This window comes from Malaclemys terrapin, chromosome 4 (assembly GCF_027887155.1).
Source record: "Malaclemys terrapin pileata isolate rMalTer1 chromosome 4, rMalTer1.hap1, whole genome shotgun sequence".
NCBI lineage: Eukaryota > Metazoa > Chordata > Testudines > Emydidae > Malaclemys > Malaclemys terrapin.
In genome coordinates, this window is record NC_071508.1 from 104397263 (window position 1) to 104418150 (window position 20888).

Consider the following 20888-nt stretch of genomic DNA (forward strand, 5'->3'; position numbering starts at 1 on the left):
ATTCACACATTATTGGTAATCAATAAACTGTAACTACTGGCTGTGACAGAATATAGCCATGTTCACACCCTACACACTGTTGTAATAATTTTGTACAAGGCATGTCTTGTGAGGTATCATTTAAAAACTCGTTATTTGCTCATCTATAATAGCATGGCAAAATGCAAGTAGCAGGATTATATGTGAAGTTATAAACATAAGCGGAAATCATGACTAAAAGTAGGTTTTCCAGATAAGACTAGGGAGAGGCTAAACCAGTTCCTCAGAAACAATGGTCAAATGGACTCCTCAGCCAGCTGTAAACAAGGCTGATGGACCATTGCCTGTAAGCGGCCATTCTTTGGCAGGAAAGGGGACAAGAGTATCTTAACAAAGAAACAGCATGGAGTTTCCTTCCCCACACGCTACTACTTGTCGCCTTGCTCCAAGCTGGAAATGCTTCTCAAAGGGGGGACAGAATTATAAAAAGAAGAGGCAGACACCCCAAGAGACCCCTCTCTTTCTCCCTGCCCATCACATTCACTGCACCAGAAGACACAAAGAAAGCAGATGTTGGACTCTGGGGGAGGGGTTGTGACCTGAGAGTTTGGTTGGTAATCTGCAGAAACATGTGGTGAGAAAACTTTGCTTTAAATCTAACATCGTTTGTTAAGTTACGCATCAATAAATGTTTTATCTTTATTTTTCTTGTAACCACTTTTGACTTGTATGCCTCCTTACTTGTACTCGCTTAAAAATCTCTCTTTGTAGTTCATAAATCTGTTTTATTGTTTTCTCAAATCTGTTGTGTTCTAGCTGAAGTGTCTGGGGAACACCATTTGGGGTACCAAGTTGTGCGCGTATTATTCCCTTAACTGAATAATGGACTCAATATAGTTGTATTGACCAGAAAAGGGCTGGGCAGTACAGGACGTATGTTTCTGAGGGAAAGACTGGGAGAGTAGTGGGGTCACCCTGCGGTAATCTTTAAGGCTGGTAAGAGCCAAGGTGTGGCTGGCTGCCTGCAGCACACACAGACATAGTTGTGAGTGTCTTACATGCTGGAGGCTGTTTGTGAGCATTCCAAGCAGGAGGCTACAGCAGCAAGGGATTGTAAAGGGTACCCCAGGTTACAGGGCAGGGATGACACAGCTACTCATTGGTATGGATTGTACCCTGGTATGTCACACCAGTTTAACATTAGCTACTGTTAAAATGGGATACAATCAATACTGTGAAATTGCAGGGAACCACATTAAATGCACCTTCTAGAAGTTTCCAGAGTTTAACAAACTAAGACTCTTAATCAGTTCCAACCCATTCCCATCTTCAGCATCAATGACAGTTTGTTCCACCCCATTAGCCACATCTTTCTCTCCAACCACCAATGATGTCATCTATTGCCCTTGCCTTCTAGGTTTCTAGTCAGTTTTGGAGCTCTCTTACTATTTCCTAATACAGTGGTCACCAACCTGTCGATCGTGATCAACTTGTCGATTCTGGGGATTCTCCCAGTCGATCACGATCTCTGGCTGCGGGGGTGCAGCGGGGCTGCCCGCTGCTGCTAAAGCAGGCTCCACGCCTGCCGTGGCTCCACATTGTTCCCAGAAGCAGCCCTGTAGGCTGGGGGAAGAGAAACGGACAGGGCTCTCCGAACGCTGCTACTGCCTGCAAGCACTGCCCCCACAGCTCCCATTGGCCAGGAACGGGAAGCTGTGGCCAATGGGAGCTGCGGGGGTAGTGCCTGCAGAGAGGGGCAGCACGTGGTGCCACATCCCCCCCCCCCAGGGGCCACAGGGGTGTGTTGGTGCCTTCCAGGAGCGGCATGGCCACATGTGCACTACCAATTGGCAGGGTGGGAGGTGGCCCTGTTCAGGAAAATTTTGGCAAACCAGTAATGTGCCTAAACCACTATTGTGTATTACTAACAGTAGTCAAGTTAACAGGCCATACTAAACCATTCTTGCTTATTGCTAACAAAAATAGCTAAGTCACCAGGTCATAAATTGGTCATGCAGCAGCCTCAGTGTAACCAGACAGAAGGGGCGGGGATTTCGGGTACCACAGACAGAACAGCTTGACCTGCACCCTTTCTGCTAAAAGTGCTAAAATTGCTAATGCACGTATTGTAAATATCTCTGGTTAATTGGCAATCATAAGATGTCTGACCTTTTAACGCTGCTTGCTTAGCAAGTTTTCTTTAAGAAATATGTCATTGTATTACTAATGTATAAATAAGGGGGAAAAGTTTGAGGTAATTGGACTTCTAAGGAGGGGCTCTTCAGGGATGCTCCCTCTGGACGCATCTTCGGGTCCCCACAGGCAGACGGAAGCCTGGCCAGCTGAAGCCTGTCACGGTGCCACTGAAAAGCCACGCTCAGCTTCGGTAATTATCGAGGGTTGGGGATGTTTCACTAACCTGTTGCGGATGTCTGTAAGTGCTCAAGACTAAGTAAAGTTTAGCTTTAAGTAAAAGCACTCTTGTGTTGTCCTGTTTGTGCCAGCCATCTATCGGTCAGACGGCCGTGTCTCCCTTGATTTATTTCCTAATACCATCTCGCACAGAGTAAAAGTTACCGAAAGCTTTGCGTTAAAACAACCCCAGGTAACAGCCCGGCTTGTGATGGGGAGGAGGTGGTGCCAATGTGCCTGAGTGGGGCCGGGGCAAGCAGTGGGTCTGCCTTAGTCCCGTTGCACTGCCAACTGGGAGCGCCCAAGGTAAGTGCCCCCCAGTGGGAGCCTGCACCCCAGCCCTGAGCCCCCTCCCGGAGCCAGCACCCCATGCCCCCTCCTGCACCCCAAATCTGCTCCTGCACCCCAAATCCCTGCCCCAGCCCTGAGCCCCCTCCCAGAGCCAGCACCCCATACCCCCCCTGCACTCCAAGCCCCTGCTCCAGCCTGGAGTCCCCTTCTGCACACATACTCCCTCCCAGAGCCCACACCCTACACCCCCTCCTGCACCACAACACTGCTCCAGCCCAGAGCCCTGCACCCAAATTCCCTCCCAGAGCTTGCACCCTTCACTCCCTCATGCACCCCAACGCCCTGCCCCAGGCTCAGCCTTGAGCCTCCTCCAACACTGCAAGGCCCCTCGGCCCCAGCCCAGAGCCCACACCTCTCCCAAACCCTAACCCCCTGCCCCAGCAATGAATATGAGTGAGGGTGGGGGAGAGTGAGCGATTAGGGGAGGAGGGAGGAAATGGAGTGAGCGGGCAGGGTCTTGGGGAAGGGGCAGGGTAGCTCCTGGGTTGCCTTTAAATTCAAAATGTGATCTTGGGCGTAGAAAGGTTAGAGACCACTGTCCTAATAGGTATAACAAGAACCTAGATAGTCTCATAATCAGTATGGTCTTATTTATTTGTGGTAGCATTCGTTATGTGCTAGGCACTCTCTAGACACATTAGGACAGTCCCTACACTTAGAGGATTCAAAATCAAGCATTTCCTTTTAACTTTACAATACTTAAAATTTCCAATTACAGATTGAAATCAGAGCCTAAATGTTTCCATTATCACAGCAAAAAAACAAAACAAAAAAAAAAAAAAAAAACACCAACACTTAAAAATGTTGATATGTCGAAGTAAATACTTTCAAGTAACATAGAAATTTAAAATGAAAAAGTCCGAGAAAAAAAAACCCTGGGTTTTTAAAAATATATATTCTTCTCTGCCATACCCAACCATGCCATACAACAAAACACATTATATAAATGAATGTATTTCAAGCCTCGTTGAAGTGCAGCTATCATGAAACAAGTTAAAAACAATTTGCCAGAAAGTTTCAGCTTCAACCCTGAATTTCCTTATTTTTGTCAGAAATATCTCACAAATATTAAAACCATTTCTGTATATAAATCAGGCTGACTTTTTGTATTTTTTTTAAAGACTTGCTAAATCTAATTTATACCATTTAATAAAAATATAATGTTGACAGAAAATGGTGTGTCTATTTTGTCCTTACAAATGTAACTTTTTACAAGTTTACCCTAGCGCAGATAACCTGTATAAAGTCCTCTGCAGCACCTAAGTGGAGCTGGTGGAGCTGTTGATAGAATGAACACCCATGTAGGCCTCCACACATCTTCCATGTTGTTTCCTTGCCACTACTGCATAAGCCAACACAGAAAGCTTTTTCCTTCATAGATCAGAGTACCAGTATAGCAGAAGCTGCACTGAGCTGAATGCTGTGGCCCTGGGTTTAAGGATGGATTTCACCTATCTAGTCTCCCTCAAATCCCAGTACTTGACCTACATAACAACCAAGTGCTCATGGTTTATGTGAGTGAAGTGATTTTTACCCATGTGAATGTGGCATACACACACACAGTTACCATGCTATTACAGTGATATGTTATAATGCTATACAGTAGAACCTCAGAGTTACAAAAACCAGAGTTACAAACTGACCAGTCAACCACACACCTCATTTGGAAGTGAAAATAGGCAAATAAGCAGCAGCAGAGACAAAAAAAAAAAAAAAAAAAAAAGGAGGCAAATATACAGTATAATACTATATTAAACGCAAACTACTAAAAAAAAATTTAAAAAAAAGATTTAATGAAGTCAGGAAACTGTTTTTGTGCTTATTTCATTTAAATTAAGATGGTTAAAAGCTGCATTTTTCCTCTGCATAGTGAAGTTTAAAGCTGTATTAAGTCAATGTTCAGTTGTAAACTTTTGAAAGAACAACAATAATGTTTTGTTTAGAGTTACAAACTCTATTCCCAAAGTGTTCGTAACTCTTGAGGTTCTACTGTGTTAAAAATGGTGAGGCAGCCAATTTTCAAGTATTTAGATTGCACGTACTCAACTTCCATGGATGCCTGCATAATTTCTTTCTTTAACAGGTCTTTTTATAGTAACAGAAGCACAAACTGTGCGCATAAATTTGGCCATACTTTTGCCATACATTTAAAGGTATCCAAGATTCAGCCACAGATTATTTTATAGGAATTAATTTCCTTTAAAATATTACGAATATTGAAGCCATGTTGAGTTTGCAAGTATTTGTATAAACTTGACTAAATGACAGCTTAATATGAACATTTTTTAAAATGACTTACTTGTCAAAACTAACTTGGGCCAATCCAGCAGTGAAGGCACTGTCAGCAACCACTTGTGCCAGTCTGGCCAAAGATTCTGCAGCAGCACATCTTAAAAGTGGGTTATTGCTTTCCAAGGCACCCATTACTAGAGTCAGTGCAGGTCTTCTAACTTCTTCTGGACCTAAATTTCCCTTGCAGCTAGCCAAGTGCTAAAAATAAATTATTTAATAATTGAATTGGTAAGACTGCATAATAAAGATCATTTCCCCTTTTAAATATTATGATTCAGCAATAAAAACAAACATACATAAATATTTAATTGGTTTTCTCAGTGAGCACACTCTATTTAATATCGGGCAACTATATTTGTACCCCTTCTTCTTTGCGACTAACAGGTATGGCCTCCAGAGAAGTACAGTATACACTGATAAGCAACGTAATATACTCAAGGCATAACACTTCCACCATTTCAAAAATAATCCTGATAAAAGAATTAATGAATGGGCTTTTCTCCTGCAGTAGTCTACAATAAGTAAATGCTTGTAGCAGAAAACCTGGGAAAGAATATTAGGATGAAAAACACTTAAGGAAAATAAAATAATATAGATTTTAAAAGTTCTAATGAGAGCACATGCATGTGATTGAGACTGATGGAGAGCATCTAATAAAAACACTAGAATTTATTCAATCAGTGTTCAATTAAAATAGGAATTGTCAAACTTCCTGTGGTCTGGGACCTGGCTATTTTAGAAGCCAGCTAAGTCTCTGCAACTCTCCTAACAGATTTGTATTCCAGTGATAATGCAGATAGATAGATCCAGGCATAGATTACCTGCTACTCTATTTAAAGTGTTCCATGGAACTATGTAATGTCTTTGCCAGGAGATCATACTAAGCCCAAACCTGATAACGTTCAGCTTGAAAACCGCAACTTACCTTTAAAATAAAGAAATGATGTTCATTAAAAAAAAAAAAATCAGGCCTAGTCTACACTAGGAAATTAAGTCGCATAACTACGTCAAAACTAGGGGTTTGAAAAATCCCATGAGCGACACAGTTAAACTGACCTAACTCCTGGTCTAGGCAGTGTCAGGTCAATGTCAAAATTCTTCTGTCAACCTAGCTACCGACTCTTTTGGAGGTAGATCAGCTAGGCTGATGGGAGATATGCTACTTATGCTGATGGGAGGATCTTCACTGCACCACTGCAGTACTTTTAAGTGTAGACAAGCCCTCATTATGAACAGACAACTTCCTCTGAAATTTAGCAAAGCCAGAAAATCATGTCCACACAGAATTTTAAGGACATCTCCAACTATTGCTGTAGCATCTGAGTTTTACCATCACACTGTTCAAATGTGACTGTGCCGATTCTGGCAAATACCAGTGGAACTGCACAGGTGTGAGAGCAATGCTGGGAGATGTCCCTAAAACCCTCAAGGTAGATGCAGCCAGAGAGGAAAGCATAATTTTCACCTTCTATAATTTTCCATAATTCTGTTTGCCACTTAACATAGTTCAGGTGCTTATCATCACAGTATCCAAGGGCAGACTAGATAACACTAATGCAGAAAATATAACAGGTGCCTTTATGACGACAACTGCTGATCTTACCTAATATCAGCACATCTAGAGACAGAAAACATTCCACATTGTATTTACAGATAGAAGGAAACCGGAAAGTTACACAAGAGCTAGGCATAAAGCATCGAACAGCCAAAAGGTCTGTTAGAAAAGCAAAGTGGCAATCAACTCCAGAGAGTTCTATCTAAAGTAGGACAATGTTACAAAGAATTATCGATTCACTATTTTGTATTTTTTTATTTTGTATTTGTAATGGATAAACTGTTAATCTTGGTAGACCTGGGGTAATAGCACTCTTGGTTCCTCCCTAAATCTGGAGGAACACCATTACAGAAATACAACATACCCTTAAGAAACATATCAATTATTTGGTTCTGCTTAATTGCTTTTAAGAGCTAAGTTTGCTCAACTCTAAACATCAAGAGGGAAAGAGAGAACAACCCTTCTTGAAGCTCAGACAATAACAAACAAAGCCATCAAACAATAAGACATTAAAATATAGAATTCCAGGAAACTGGGTGTTGTGAAACAAATATATATGAAACATCAAACAGAGGAAGGAAAAAGAGAATGATGAATTGACCAAAGGGAAACATTTTTATCAAAATATAATGCACTTTCAGGAAACATCAGTGAGATTTTAATGGGAAAAAGTAAAAATGACCCTTTGTACGTCCACATATTTGGAAACGTGTTTTGACAAGCAGTCATTTCCAAATGAACAATATGCTATACAGCTACAATGACCACTACTCATGCTGCAAGAGGAGAGACAGGTTTCAGTTAGCCTCTGAAATGTACATAAAAGTATACTCGGCCTATTTTTCTTCTCACTTTCACCAGTATAACGCCACTGAAGTTACTCCACTTTTACACCAAAATCAGGTACTGCGTTTCTAGACTTTTTGTTTGTTTGTTTTTTTAAGAGAGAGTTTTACCAGACATTTTACCATACTGGTGGTTTTTCTCTGAATGAGACAACCACTTGCACTGGCAATATTAGTTGACCGGGGCCTCTGACTCCTCTGTTCTGTGCTGGCGTACTGCCTCCTGCTCCACCATTTCCATCATCCTTCCTCATGGAGCACCTTCCTTCCTTAGTGCTGCTATCTTCACTTTCTGACATCCAAGATTACCATGCCTATTTCCATAGTTTCCAGCTGTGAACAGGGTGTTCCTAGAGCACTGCTACTGAAGAATCTGTTTTAATGGATAGGAGCACTACAAGACTGGTTTTCATCATCTCCATTCTTTTCTCCACAGGGCACTCCAGATAGGACAGTGAGTGGAAATCGTCCCCCACTGGCAGCAGGCCTCAGAGTTGCTCCAGGTGCCAAAGAAAGAGAGCAAGATCCCTGCATTCATACCCATAGAGCCCAAACTAGCACTTCATGCAGTTTGGTGAGTGTAAGGAAAGCCTATGGCTGGAGATGGGGAGAGTTCCAAGTTACTACAGAATTTTTTTCCTCACGGTGTCTGGCTGGGATTTGCTCATGGTCTAATTGGTTGCCATATTAGGGGTTGATAAGGAATTATTCCCCAAGTCACAGTGGCAAAATCAAACTGGGGTTTGTTTGGTTGGGGGTTTTTTTGCCTCTCTGCACTTGCTGGTTTGACCTAGACTAAATGGTGGATTCTTTGTAACTTTAAAGTTACACTTTAAACTTTGAGTCCTTAAATCAAGATTTGATGACTTCAGTAACTCAGCCAGAGGTTATGAGCCTATTAAGGAGTGGGCAGGTAGGCCTGCAATGTTCAGAAGGTCAGACTAGATGATCATGATGGTCCCTTCTGGCCTTAAAGTTTATGGGATAAAGGGGTCCCCCCCTGCATCGATTTTCCTTCTGGCATAGTAGAGCACTACTAACTCCTTTTCAAAGTGAAGTATAAACCCTGCCACGCCCTTACTAACTGGGCATTAGAAGAGTTTGCAAAGGATTCCTCCCTCTTTCATTGCAGGAGGAAAAAATGGTCACTGAGACCTCCCCTTCACTGGCGGGGAAAATGCCATACACATTTTCAGAGAGAAAGGAGTGGGAGGATCAATATGCAGAACCCCAGTTCCACAAAAAAGATAATCTTCTGATGGGAGAGACAGAAAAAGAATGCTACAGACTCAGTAGTAAGGACGTAGGAGATAGAAAATAATGAGAGGAAAAAAACAAAGACGGAGAGATCAATGGCAGGGATGAAAGCTACAAGGAAAACATGGGAAAAGAACAAGATGCTGAAAGGACAACCTTAATGAGAAAATTCAGTGGGGCAAAAAGGCGAGAGGATATTTCTCCCCAAAGATAAAATCAGAGTCGTAGTCAGAAGGGACCAATATGATCGTCTAGTCTGACCTCCTGCACAATGCAGGCCACAGAATCTCACCCACCCACTCCCGCAACAAACCCCTAACCTATGTCTGAGCCACTGAAGTCCTCAAATCATGGTTTAAATCAAGGTGCAGAGAATCCTCCAGCAAGTGACCCGTGCCCCACGCTGCAGAGAAAGGCGAAAAACGTCTGCCAATCTGCCCTGGAGGAAAATTCCTTCCCGACCCCAAATACGGCGATCAGCTAAACCCTGAGCATGTGGGCAAGACTCACCAGCCAGACACCCAGGAAAGAATTCTCTGTAGTAACTCAGATCCCACCCCATCTAACATCCCATCACAGGCCATTGGGCATATTTACCGCTAATAGTCAAAGATCAATTAATTGCCAAAATTAGGCTATCCTATCATACCATCCCCTCCATAAACTTATCAAGCTTAGTCTTGAAGCCAGATATGTCTTTTGCCCTCACTGCTCTCCTTGGAACACTGTTCCAGAACTTCACTCCTCTGATGGTTAGAAACCTTCATCTAATTTCAAGTCTAAACTTCCTGATGGCCAGTTTATATCCAGTTGTTCTTGTGTCTACATTGGTTCGGAGTTTAAATAATTCCCCTCCCTCCCTGGTATTTATCCCACTGATATATTTATAGAAAGCAATTATATCTCCACTCAGCCTTCTTTTGGTTAGGTTAAACAAGCCGAGCTCTTTGAGTCTCCTTTCATAAGACAGGTTTTCCATTCTTCGGCTCATCCTCGTAGCCCTTAACTGTACCTGTTCCAGTTTGAATTCATCCTTCTTAAACATGGGAGACTAGAACTGTACACAGTATTCCAGATGAGGTCTCACCAGTGCCTTGTATAACAGTACTAACACCTCCTTATCTCTATGGAAATACCTCGCCTAATGCATCCCAAGACCGCATTAGCTTTTTTCAAGGCCATATCATATTGGCGGCTCATAGTCATCCTGTGATCAACCAATACTCCGAGGTCCTTCTCCTCTTCTGTTACTTCTAACCGATGAGTCCCTAAACGTATGGCTTTGCACTTTTCACTATTAAATTTCATCCTATTACTATTACTCCAGTTTACAAGGTCATCCAGATCTTCAAGAAAATTCAGAGTCAAGAAAATTAAAGGAGAGAAATCTCTAGACAGCAAGGAAAAAATAAATACACCTGGTCTAGACTAAGATTTTAGACAAACATTTTCTATGCTACTTGAAAGAAAGCCAAAGAAGGGAAGAATGAAAGTGAGAGATGGACAGAGACAAGGACATGTGAATAAAAAATGAAGGAAGGCAGAATAAACAAAACAGTCATATAGCTACTAGGCTACTTTATTTTACTTCCAGTGTAGTATTTTATTTCTCTGCTAGAGGAGGGGAGATAAGAAATAAGGAAAGGTCCAACTGTGATCCCCAGGGGTTTAGGAAGGTGGGAATCTTCAAGCAGATATTCAGTCTGAGAGGCTGTTAGGGATGTGGACTCCACCAATACTTTATTTTTAATATTTGAAGGCTGATTCTCAGATTGGTTGATAAATTAAAGCTGGTTACTGGAAAGGATTACAGAAATGTTCCCATGGTAGGGAAAGATATGCACTTAAACTGAATGACATCAAGTTTTAGCATTAAAATGAATATTTAGAAAAAGAGCAGATTTACCTTCAGAAAACTAGAAAATGCTGATACAATATTTACTTGTACTGTCTGCTGTCGTGCTCCTTTTGTTTGTTTTATGGAAGCCAACAGTTTTTCTAACACTTGGAGCCTTAAACCAAAACAAGAAAAAAACATCGGTCAAGCCTTTTTTTAAAAAAAACGTCAAACAAAATCTTCAGATTATGGAAGCATTTGAGTAGCAAATGCAACGCTCTAAAGCCTCAAGTGACTTCTCATATCCTACCATCACCATACAGTGGTGGCTTCTCATCAACTAATTTACATGCCAATTGTATGAGGTCAGCAGAGAAGCATTTTAATTCACATTCCTGACATTTGTTTTGTAGATAAAAAGAATATTATCCACTCTATAAACTCTGTCTGGTATTGTACATACTTCAGGGCAAAGACTGCCATATTTGGGCAACACATGTTTAGCTTTTTACAAAGCCTTGTACATACATAAAACAACATAATGCTGAAGATGGGTTCAAGGAAGTGACAAAGCTCTAGAAGGGAGCTTTAGAGAACTACATCACCACCAAAACAAGTTAAGATAGAACTGTCTTTCTAAGCTCCTTTTCTTAAGTAATATTCTCCAGATTTTCTCTTATTCCTTTCCCATCCTACTCTTTTTTCTTATCATTTACTTTGCTAATCCTCCTGCATGCACACACAGAGATCCCTTTCTTGCCTCTGCTTGATATCTCTGCCTACAACAAGATTTTTTGTAGTCCATATCGGCACATGTACTTCCACTATCCTTATGTACTTTTTTTGTCCTTGCTTCTATAACAGGATATTTATTTATAGATCATCTTTCATTATCTCATTACCAATGAGTGGTTCCTATTAAAGAGGACTGTGTGTCTGGGAATGGTATAGTTTGGGATGCCTTATGGGCACAAAATTATAAGCACCACCAATGAGAAACAGATAAAGGAAAAAACAAGACAAAAATTGCAAGGGCAGAGAGAGAGAGAGAGAGAGAGAAAAGAGAGACCAGAGACGCAGAAAAAAGCGAAATATAGAAGAATAAAGTTAGTGAAGCGAGAACAAGGAGAGAGATGGTGGTAACTGCACAGGAATGTATTTTGCAAAGTAATGGTGCGAGGAAAGATATGTGAATGTAAGTAATTGGGGATGGTGTCGGCAGGAAAGAATAATGAGATATCAGATGGGTCATTGGAATGGAGGGAGATTGAGTGGCACTTTCTTTCTTTTTCTTTCGTTCAACACAAAATACTGTGTTAACTGGATGATTCTTGCTGAAGCCCAGAGAATCAGCCAATTCCTATCTTATACCATCTCATTTGAAAGACCATATCACACATTACCATCTTTTTTCTGATTTAATAATCCTGGATAAGATTTCCTTCAGATCCTTCAATGCTTGCTGCAGCATTCCCAATTTATGCTGGCCAAGACAGTGAGATTCAGGACCCCTAAAATGAGCTCTCTCCCTTACATAGAATTACAGAACATAATCACTAGCAATCATGCTCATTTCAGGATTAATTGTACAGTACTTTGAAAATGCAAAACAACATAAGTGATACCATTTATCCTGAATCAAATCTTATATATTCTAAGTAAATATTTTATTGTTATATTTTTGTATTTAAAAAAATGGAGAATGACCAACAACACAAAAAAGTGTTGATGTTTTTCATCATTCAACAATCAATACTATCATAAAGCTAAATCAAAACAACTTTTTAAAAAACAGAACAAAGCTTTGTTGCTTCCGTTATGTTCCCTTGTGGTTGCAAATTACAGTTTTAGGATATGTATTCTTGTTTCTTTTAAGACTTTTCAAATTACTTTGTTTTCCTTATTACTTTTCTAATTCTGGTCTTAAAAATATTTTTAGCCTGTCATTGTCAAGTATAGAGGATTATATTTTACTGTGATTTTCCCACCCTTTTCCCCCTGATGTTCAAGAGTCCTTATAACAATTAGTATGCAATAAAATCCTCTCAAGACAAATTTTATATTTATCTGGAAAAAGAACTGTTAATGTACAACGTTCAGTATTAACAGACTACTACACCGCTACCTCAATATAACGTGACCCGATATAACACGAATTCAGATATAACGCGGTAAAGCAGTGCTCCGGGGGGGGGGGGGGGGGGGGCTGCGCACTCCGGTGGATCAAAGCAAGTTCAATATAACGCGGTTTCACCTATAACGCGGTAAGGTTTTTTGGCTCCTGAGGACAGCGTTATATCGAGGTAGAGGTGTACTAAGCATGGAAAGAAAACAGGGATTAAGAATTGTCCTCTTAAGACATTTTATAATACTTTCTCCGTCAATTAAACATGGATGGAAAACTTATTAACATTATATCTCATTCACGTGCTATGTAACAGTGACATTGAGAACCTTTCCCAGACCCGAAGAACTCTGTGTAAACTTGAAAACTTGTCTCTTTCACCAACATAAGCTGGTCCAATAAAAGATATTACATTGCCCATCTTGTCTATGCAATATAATGGTCCATTTTACTGGTTCTTTCTTTTCATCAATATCAGTAACTGCAGACTGAGAGCTGACATTTTCAGACTGTACATTAACTTCCAGCCATAAATCTATCTTTTTAGCTCATGAAAATTCCCTTCATAATTCATACCTTCTATATTCACATACCTTTAGTCTACATTGTAATAATATTTTAAACATACTAACTCTCTTTAGGCTCTGTTTAACTAATGGTGAATTTAAGTAAATACTTTACCTTTGAGATTCTGCTACATGGGAAAATATAACTCCAAAGAGACGGACTGCAGCACTGATAACAGATAGTGCGGGAGGTAGAGGTTTAGGCACTGAATCACCTTCTGCAGCTTTCTCATAAATTGAGTAAGGGTCATACTCCAGGCTTCCTCCAGCTATATTGCTACCTAAGAGGAGCTGCAAAGGCAAAAATATGACAGTAACATTTCCTGACTAAGTCACAAATCACTGCTAACCCTACTGTTAACTAATTGTCATACTAGTACTGCAAATACCTGCTCTTCAATAAATCTGTGGTCAGTCTCTTGCAAGAAAGGACCAAGTAAAAGAAGATCATCCTGGTGACAGAGAGGTGGAAGCAAGAACGTAGAGGCAGCCATTTGGTTATCAGTGGCAGTGAAGTCAGCCACTAGCTCCTTGAGAATAGCACAGAATTTTCCTGCAAATTATAGGGACAAAGAAAATAACTTTTATTCAAAATAGTGATTAATTACTTGACCACTTGCAGTTTTGTGAACAAGGCATTTATACAGAAAAGCTGATTTACAATCTAAAATATTTCCTAAGACCCCCAATGCTGCAACTTCTTGTGTGTGACAGACTACTGCATTCACATGGAGAACCACTGACTTCACTGGAGCTCGATGTGGGCAAACCAATCCATCTGCACACAAGAAGTTGTGAGATTGAGGGTCTTAGTTTTTATATAAGGCTAAATAGAATAAAATGCATCCTTTTCAAGTGACTCCAAACCATTATTCTTCAATACAAGTTACTTGGTGGGCAACAGAGCAGTTAGCCAGGCTTGTGTAGATAGACAAATGCAAGTCCATGAAGAGAGATCAATTTCTCCTATCAATTTTCTAGAAGTTAGTGCCAAGTTAGCGTGGGATACATTACATGTCCAAATATAAATTAAAATATCTGGGAATTAGATGTTACTTAAAATACTCACCCTGTATTGACTGGGAGAAGAAAATGAAGAGACACAATAGAAGCAATGGAGAAAGGAAGAGCAGTGAGGAGGAGAATGGACATTAAGAGGAAAAACAGTGCCAATACCAATGAAGCTAACAGTTAGGTAGGTGATACTGGCAGTAACACAGTAGTCCCCAAACTCTCTACCTCGCACTCACCCCTTATCCCTGTTCACCGCTCCCCCCCCCAGGCCAGGAGTGGGGCTCTGGGAGGGGGGGATGTGGATAGGGATAAAGGGGATGTGGATAGGGATAAGGGGGCTGAGGCTGGGGCCACAGCAGAGGGCAGGCGTGGAGCCTCAGCCAGGGGCCAGGACCAATGGCTGGGGCCAGGACCCCAGGTGCGGGGCTGGCAGCTGGGGCCAGGGCCATGGCCATGAGCAGAGCTGGGTAGTGCCCCCTCCATGCCCCCGGTGGGAGCTGGCACAGGCCCCAGCCATGCCACCCTGAATGTTCCTCTGTGCCCACTTAGGGGGGGCGTGCCCCACAGTTTGGGGATCTCTGCAGTAGAATGACTGTGTGTGATAGAGACAATGTGTGTGTTTGACACAGAGAGTGAGTGTGAGTAAGTGAGAGAGACAGACAGACAGACACACATACACACAGTGAGTGTGCTGGCTGCTGGGAAAGTTTCTGAGAGACGCTCTGTGCTGTCTCTTTAAGACACTCACTGAAAGCTCTCCTGGTCTGTCCTGAGCCCTGTTGTCTCCCCTCTCCCGCTCAGCGGAGATGGGGAACATGGGCAATGGGAGGGGGAGAGAGAAACAAACAGACAGAGATTGTGTGAGTTGGCTGATGGGGAAATCTCAGAAACACTGCACTGTCTCTCAGAAAGGCACTCAGCCACTCACCCTTCCCCGCAGCAGCTTGAGTCCTGAGTCAGGCTGTGTCCCCTCTGCCCTACTCTGCAGAGATGGGGTACATGGGGGGGGGAGGAAGACCCTAACATCAGATCCTCCTCCCCTCCGCGCCCCGCACAGCCAGCAGGATGGTCCCAGGAGCAGCTGCAGGATGGCGCAACGTGGGGGGAGGGGAACCTGAACACATGCTGCCGGCTGTGCACGCTCTCCTAATCAGCGGGGCAGCACTTAAATCTCTTCTGCGTGGCTGCTCAAGTGCACAGCTTACAGGGAACACAGATCATGACTGAAATACAGGTATTGAAGGATATGTGCTGTTCAGGAAAAACAGAAATAAAGGTAAAGGTGGTGGAGGAACATTGTATATTAATTATGAGGTAGATTGTAAAGATATCAGAAGGGATGGAATGGATAAAACAGAGTTTGTTTGGGTCAAAATCACTTTGGGGAAGAAAGCTACCAGTGGCTCTCCTCGGATAGTACTTGAGATATGCTACAGACCCCCAGGATCTGATTTGGATATCAATAGAGACCTCTTTAATGTTTTTAATGAAATAAATAGTACTGGGAATTGTGTGATTATGTGAGATTAACTTCCCAGATATAGATTGGAGGACAAGTGCTACCAATAATAATAGGGCCTAGATTTTCCTGGATATGATAGCTAACAGATTTCTTCACCAAACTGTCACCAAACCTAAAAGAGGTGATGCCATTTTAGGTTTGGTATTGGTGAGTGGCGGAGTACTGCACTCTAGTATGGACTCGCTTGTCTCACACAAGGATTATCAATGTACAACTTAATTTCACCATGCGTATTATTTCAGACAAACTTAAATCTACTCCTCTACCATGCTTACCAGTTCTCTGCAATATTGCTCCACCCAGTTCGGAGAGAGGAAAGCGTAGCAAAGATTGTGATGAAATTGCATGATATGTCACATCTACCATTAACTAAAGAGTTGTTTAATTCACCACATGGTCATTTGCTCTCATGATGCCCATTGTGGGTAAGTTTACTGGGTGAGGGATTTATGATAGAGCTTCACTGATCCACAGAGAAAGTGACAAATAATCATCTTATCTGGGCCCCTACTCCACATCAACCTGGGTTTTATTTACCAGGAAGGCAATGGAGCCTTCTCAATTGGTTTTGTACCGGAGATGGAATCTGTGCTGCAGTGTTTTAGAGACAGTTCACTATGTCAATGTGTGCAGCCACAAACCATGACCCACACTGTTGAGGACTGCAAAATGACTCAATTTCCTGGAGATCATCATGCCTAGAAAATTGTTAATAAGAATGCCGTGGCTTGTCTTGACCAGATTTAATACACCAAAAACAAACAAACAAACAAACAAAACAAAACAAAACAAAAACATCCGTGAGTAGTGAGGACCTCATAGAAGAGCTGGTTGTAGGGGACTACCTTGGTTCAAGTGATCATGAGCTAATTCAGCTCAAGCTAACTGGAAGGATGAACAAAAATGTATCTGCAACTAGGGTCCTTGATTTCAAAAGAGTGTTGGGAGCGGTGCATTACGGACAGCTATCCCAGCCTGCAAGTGACTGCAACACGCTTTTCAAATGGGGGTGGGGTGGAGTGTGACAGGGATTGTGTTGTGTGTATGTGGGGGGAAAGAGAGTGGGTTTTTGGGGGGCTGAGAGTGTGTCAGCATGCGGTATTGTAAGTTTAGACCCCCCTCTCTCCCACCCCACCTCTCTCTCATTCACTCAAAGCAAACAGTAAATGTTTGCTTTTTCTCAGAGCTGATAAGCAGCCAGCTTCTCCCAAACGGAGCTTTGAAAGGGCATTTCTGCATTCCTGCAGCCGATTTCACAACAAAGACAAGAGTGGCCACTTCACTTAAGGGGATTATGGGACGTTTCCGGAGGCTGATCACAGCGCAGTAACGCAACACCTTGTTCACACTGGCGCTGCGGCGCTCCAGCAGGGGGGCAGCAAATGTGATTCTACTTGCCGAGGTGAAGTACCAGCAGCGGTGTAGCTGCAGAGTCAGAGCGCTCTACGTGCCTTGCCAGTGTGGACAGGCAGTGAGCTAGGGCGCCCAGGGCTGCTTTATTGCGCTGTAACTCGCAAGTGTAGCCAAAGCCTAAGAGAAAGCAGATAGCCTACAAGGAATGAAAGATGGGAAGAACTGGCAAGGAAAGCTACCTCTCAGAGGTCAGAAAATGTAGGGAAAAAGTGAGAACTGCCAAAACCCTGCAAAAGAAATTAAAATCAATAGTAAATGTTTCTATAGCGATATAAATACCAAAAAACAAAACAACAACAACAACAAAACCAAGGAAAGAAAAAGTGGGACTGCTAAGCAGTGAGGCTGGGGTGGAGGTTAAAAATAATTTAGGTCAGGGATTCTCAAACTTCATTGCACTGCGATCCCCTTCTGACAACAAAAATTACTATACAACCCCAGGAAGGCGGACTGAAGCCTGAGCCCCGTCGCCCCACGTAGGGGGGGATCAGGATTGGCCAAAAGTCCAAGCCCTACCATCCCAGGCGGGGGACAGGGGAGAGGAGGAGGCGCCCAAGCTCAAGGGCTTCAGCCCTGTACGGCAAGCCTGTAACCTGAGCTGTAATCCCCAGGGCTGAAGTCTTTGTGCTTCGGCCCCGGGGATGCAGCTCGGGCTTTGGCTTCGGCCCCACACCCCAGCAAGTCTAAACACCAGCCCGGGCGACCCCATTAAAACGGGGTTCGACCCACTTTGGGGTTCTGACCCACAGTTTGAGAACCGCTGATCTAGGTTTAACACCTAAATGAATACTTTGCCTCAGTTATTAATAAGGGTCATGAGCTTAGGGGTACTGTCACGGTGGCCAATGGAAATGAAGATATGGAAGTCAAAATTACCACATCTGATGTGAAAGTCAAACTCAAACAGCTTAATGGGACCAAATTGGAAGGCCAGATAATCTCCATCCAAGACTATTAAAGGAACTGGCACATGAAATTGAAAGCCCAGTATCACAGATTTTTAATGAATCCATAAACTTGGGGGTTATACCCTATGACAGGTATTAGCAATTCTCCAGTTTTTAAGAAAAGGGGGGGAAATGATCTGGGAAACTAAAAGCCTGTTAGTTTGACCTCAATTGCATGTAAGATCGTGAAACCAATTTTGAAAAAGAAAGTAGTTAAGGACACAGCAGTAAACAGTAATTGAGATAAAATACAACACGGTTTTACGAAAGATAGATCATGCTAGACCAACCTGATCTCTTTCTTTGAGAAGATAACTAACTTTTTAGACAAAAGAAACGCAATAGATCTAATCTACCTTGATTTCAGAAAAGCATTTGATACAATTCCACATGGGAAATTATTAGTAAATTGGAAAAGATGAGGGGTAATATGAGAATTGAAAGGTGGATAACGAACTAGTTAAAGGGGAGGCTACAATGGGTCATACTGAAAGGTGAACTATCAGGCTGGAAGGAGATTACTAGCACAGTTCCTCAGGGATAGGTCTTGGGACCAATTTTATTTAACATTTTCATGCATGCCTTTGGCACAAAAAGTGGGTGTGCTCTAATAAAATCTGTGAATAATACAAAGTTGGGAGGTTTTGCCCATACAAAGGAGGGCCGGAATATCACACTAGAAGAACTGAAGAACCTTGAAAACTGAAGTAATGGAAATGGAATGAAATTTAATAGTGCAAAGCGCAAGGCCATGCACTTAGGGACTAACAACAAGAATTTTTGCTATAAATTAGTGATATATCAGCTGGAAGCGACCGAGGAGAAAAGCCTGGGTGTACTGGTTGATCCTATGAGCCGCCAATGTGACACTAATGAAATCCTAGGATCATCAGGTGAGGTATTTCCAGTAGAAATAGGGAAGTGTTAATACAATTATACAAGGCACTGGTGAGACCTCATCTGGAATACTGTGTGCAATTCTGGTGTCTCATATTTAAGAAAGATTAATTCAAACTGGAACAGGTGCAGAGAAGGGATATTAAGATGATCAGAAGAGTGGAAAACCTGCCTTATGAGAAGAGACTCAAAGAGTGTGGCTTGTTTAGCCTAACCCAGGGGTGGCCAACCTGTGGCTCCGGAGCCACATGCGGCTCTTCAGAAGTTTAATATGTGGCTCCTTGTATAGGCACCGACTCCGGGGTTGAAGCTACAGGCACCAATTTTCCAATGTACTGGGGGATGCTCACTGCTCAACCCCTGGCTCTGCCATAGGCCCTGCTCCACTCCACCCCTTCCTGCCCCCTCCCCTGAGCCTACTGTGCCCTTGCTCCTCCCCACTCCCCCTCAGAGCCTCCTGCACGCCACAGAACAGCTGATCATGAGGAGCGAGCAGGGAGGAGGAGGCGCTGATTGGCGGTGCTGCCAGTGGGTGGGAGGCTCTGGGAGTGGGGTGTGTGTATGCTGATGGGGGCTGCTGAAGTATTACTGTGGCTCTTTGGAAATGTACATTGGGAAATTCTGGCTCCTTCTCAGGCTCAGGTTGGCCACCCCTGGCCTAACCAAATGAAGGCTGAGAGGAGATGTGATTGCTCTCTATAAATACACAGATGGATAAATAGCAGGGAGGGAGAGGAGTTATTTAAGTTAAGTGCCAGTGCAGACACAAGAACAAATGGATATAAACTGGCCATCAACATTTAGGCTTGAAATTAGGTGAAGGTTTCTAACTACATCGCTACCTCAATGTAACGCCACCCAATATAACACGAATTCGGATATAACACGGTAAAGCAGTGCTCCGGGGGGGCGGGGCTGCGCACTCCGGTGGATCAAAGCAAGTTCAATATAACACGGTTTCACCTATAACGCAGTAAGATTTTTTGGCTCCCGAGGACAGCATTATATCGAGGTAGAGGTGTATTAGAGGAGTGAAGTTCTAGAACAGTCTTCCAAGGCTGAGGCGGCAGGTTCGGCCGATCGCGGCCCCCACTGGCCGCGGTTCGCCGTCCCGGGCCAATGGGGGCGGCAGGAAGCCGCGGCCAGCACATCGCTCGCCCGTGCTGCTTATCACCGCCCCCATTCCCAGGACAGCAAACCTGGGGGCCGCGATCGGCCGAACCTGCCACGTCAGCAGGTAAATAAACTAGCCCGGCCTGCCAGGGTGCTTACCCTGGCGAGCCGCATGCCAAACGTTGCCGACCCCTGGTATATACCCTCATATTTCAGGAGTTTGCGCTCATCAAGCAGAGCATGAATAGACTACAGCAGCAAGTAGTATAATGATATTTTGATCAGTAATTTAACCTTTAGGGTATTAAATTAATTTTCTTCATTTTATCAGATTAACCTTTAGACAGGTCCTTGCCTCACTGTACATAAAGCACAATGGCATGAAGTATTTAGAGTCAGCATATTTTAAGCTATCCAAGTGTCACCACTATAAGAGTATGATTTAGGATAAATTTTCTGGTGTAAAGCCAGAATTATGTCCATTACAGCTACTGTGTTGACAAACACTATCCCACACACACCTTATACAGATTACTCCTGAGGGAATTCTGTGCCAAAAAAATAAAAATTGTGCACCAAAAATATTAAAATTCTGCAGAAATCTGCATATTTTGTCAATAAATAAATGTGGAAGCTCCAGCATGTGTGGCAAAGTACCTTCTTCTCCTCAGCAGACTCAGTCCTTTTTAGCCTTGGAGACACAGGCTTGGGCAAAGCAAATCCTTGTAGGTAGCACAGGGTCTGGCTATTCCTTCCCTCAGTC

The 20888-nt window shown here is 42.8% G+C and overlaps 1 protein-coding gene across 5 annotated transcripts in view; it reads right to left on the reverse strand.

Moving 5' to 3' along the window:
• Window positions 1-20888, reverse strand: part of HEATR5A (HEAT repeat containing 5A) — a 127623-nt gene that overhangs the window by 53259 nt on the left and 53476 nt on the right. For all 5 annotated transcript variants that reach the window (XM_054025149.1, XM_054025152.1, XM_054025151.1 and 2 more), the window contains 4 exons: window positions 13609-13772; window positions 13335-13510; window positions 10598-10703; window positions 5042-5232 (listed from right to left, as the gene is read on the reverse strand). In XM_054025149.1, coding sequence (XP_053881124.1) covers window positions 5042-5232; window positions 10598-10703; window positions 13335-13510; window positions 13609-13772 — 637 coding nt within the window. The remainder of the gene's footprint in view (window positions 1-5041; window positions 5233-10597; window positions 10704-13334; window positions 13511-13608; window positions 13773-20888) is intronic.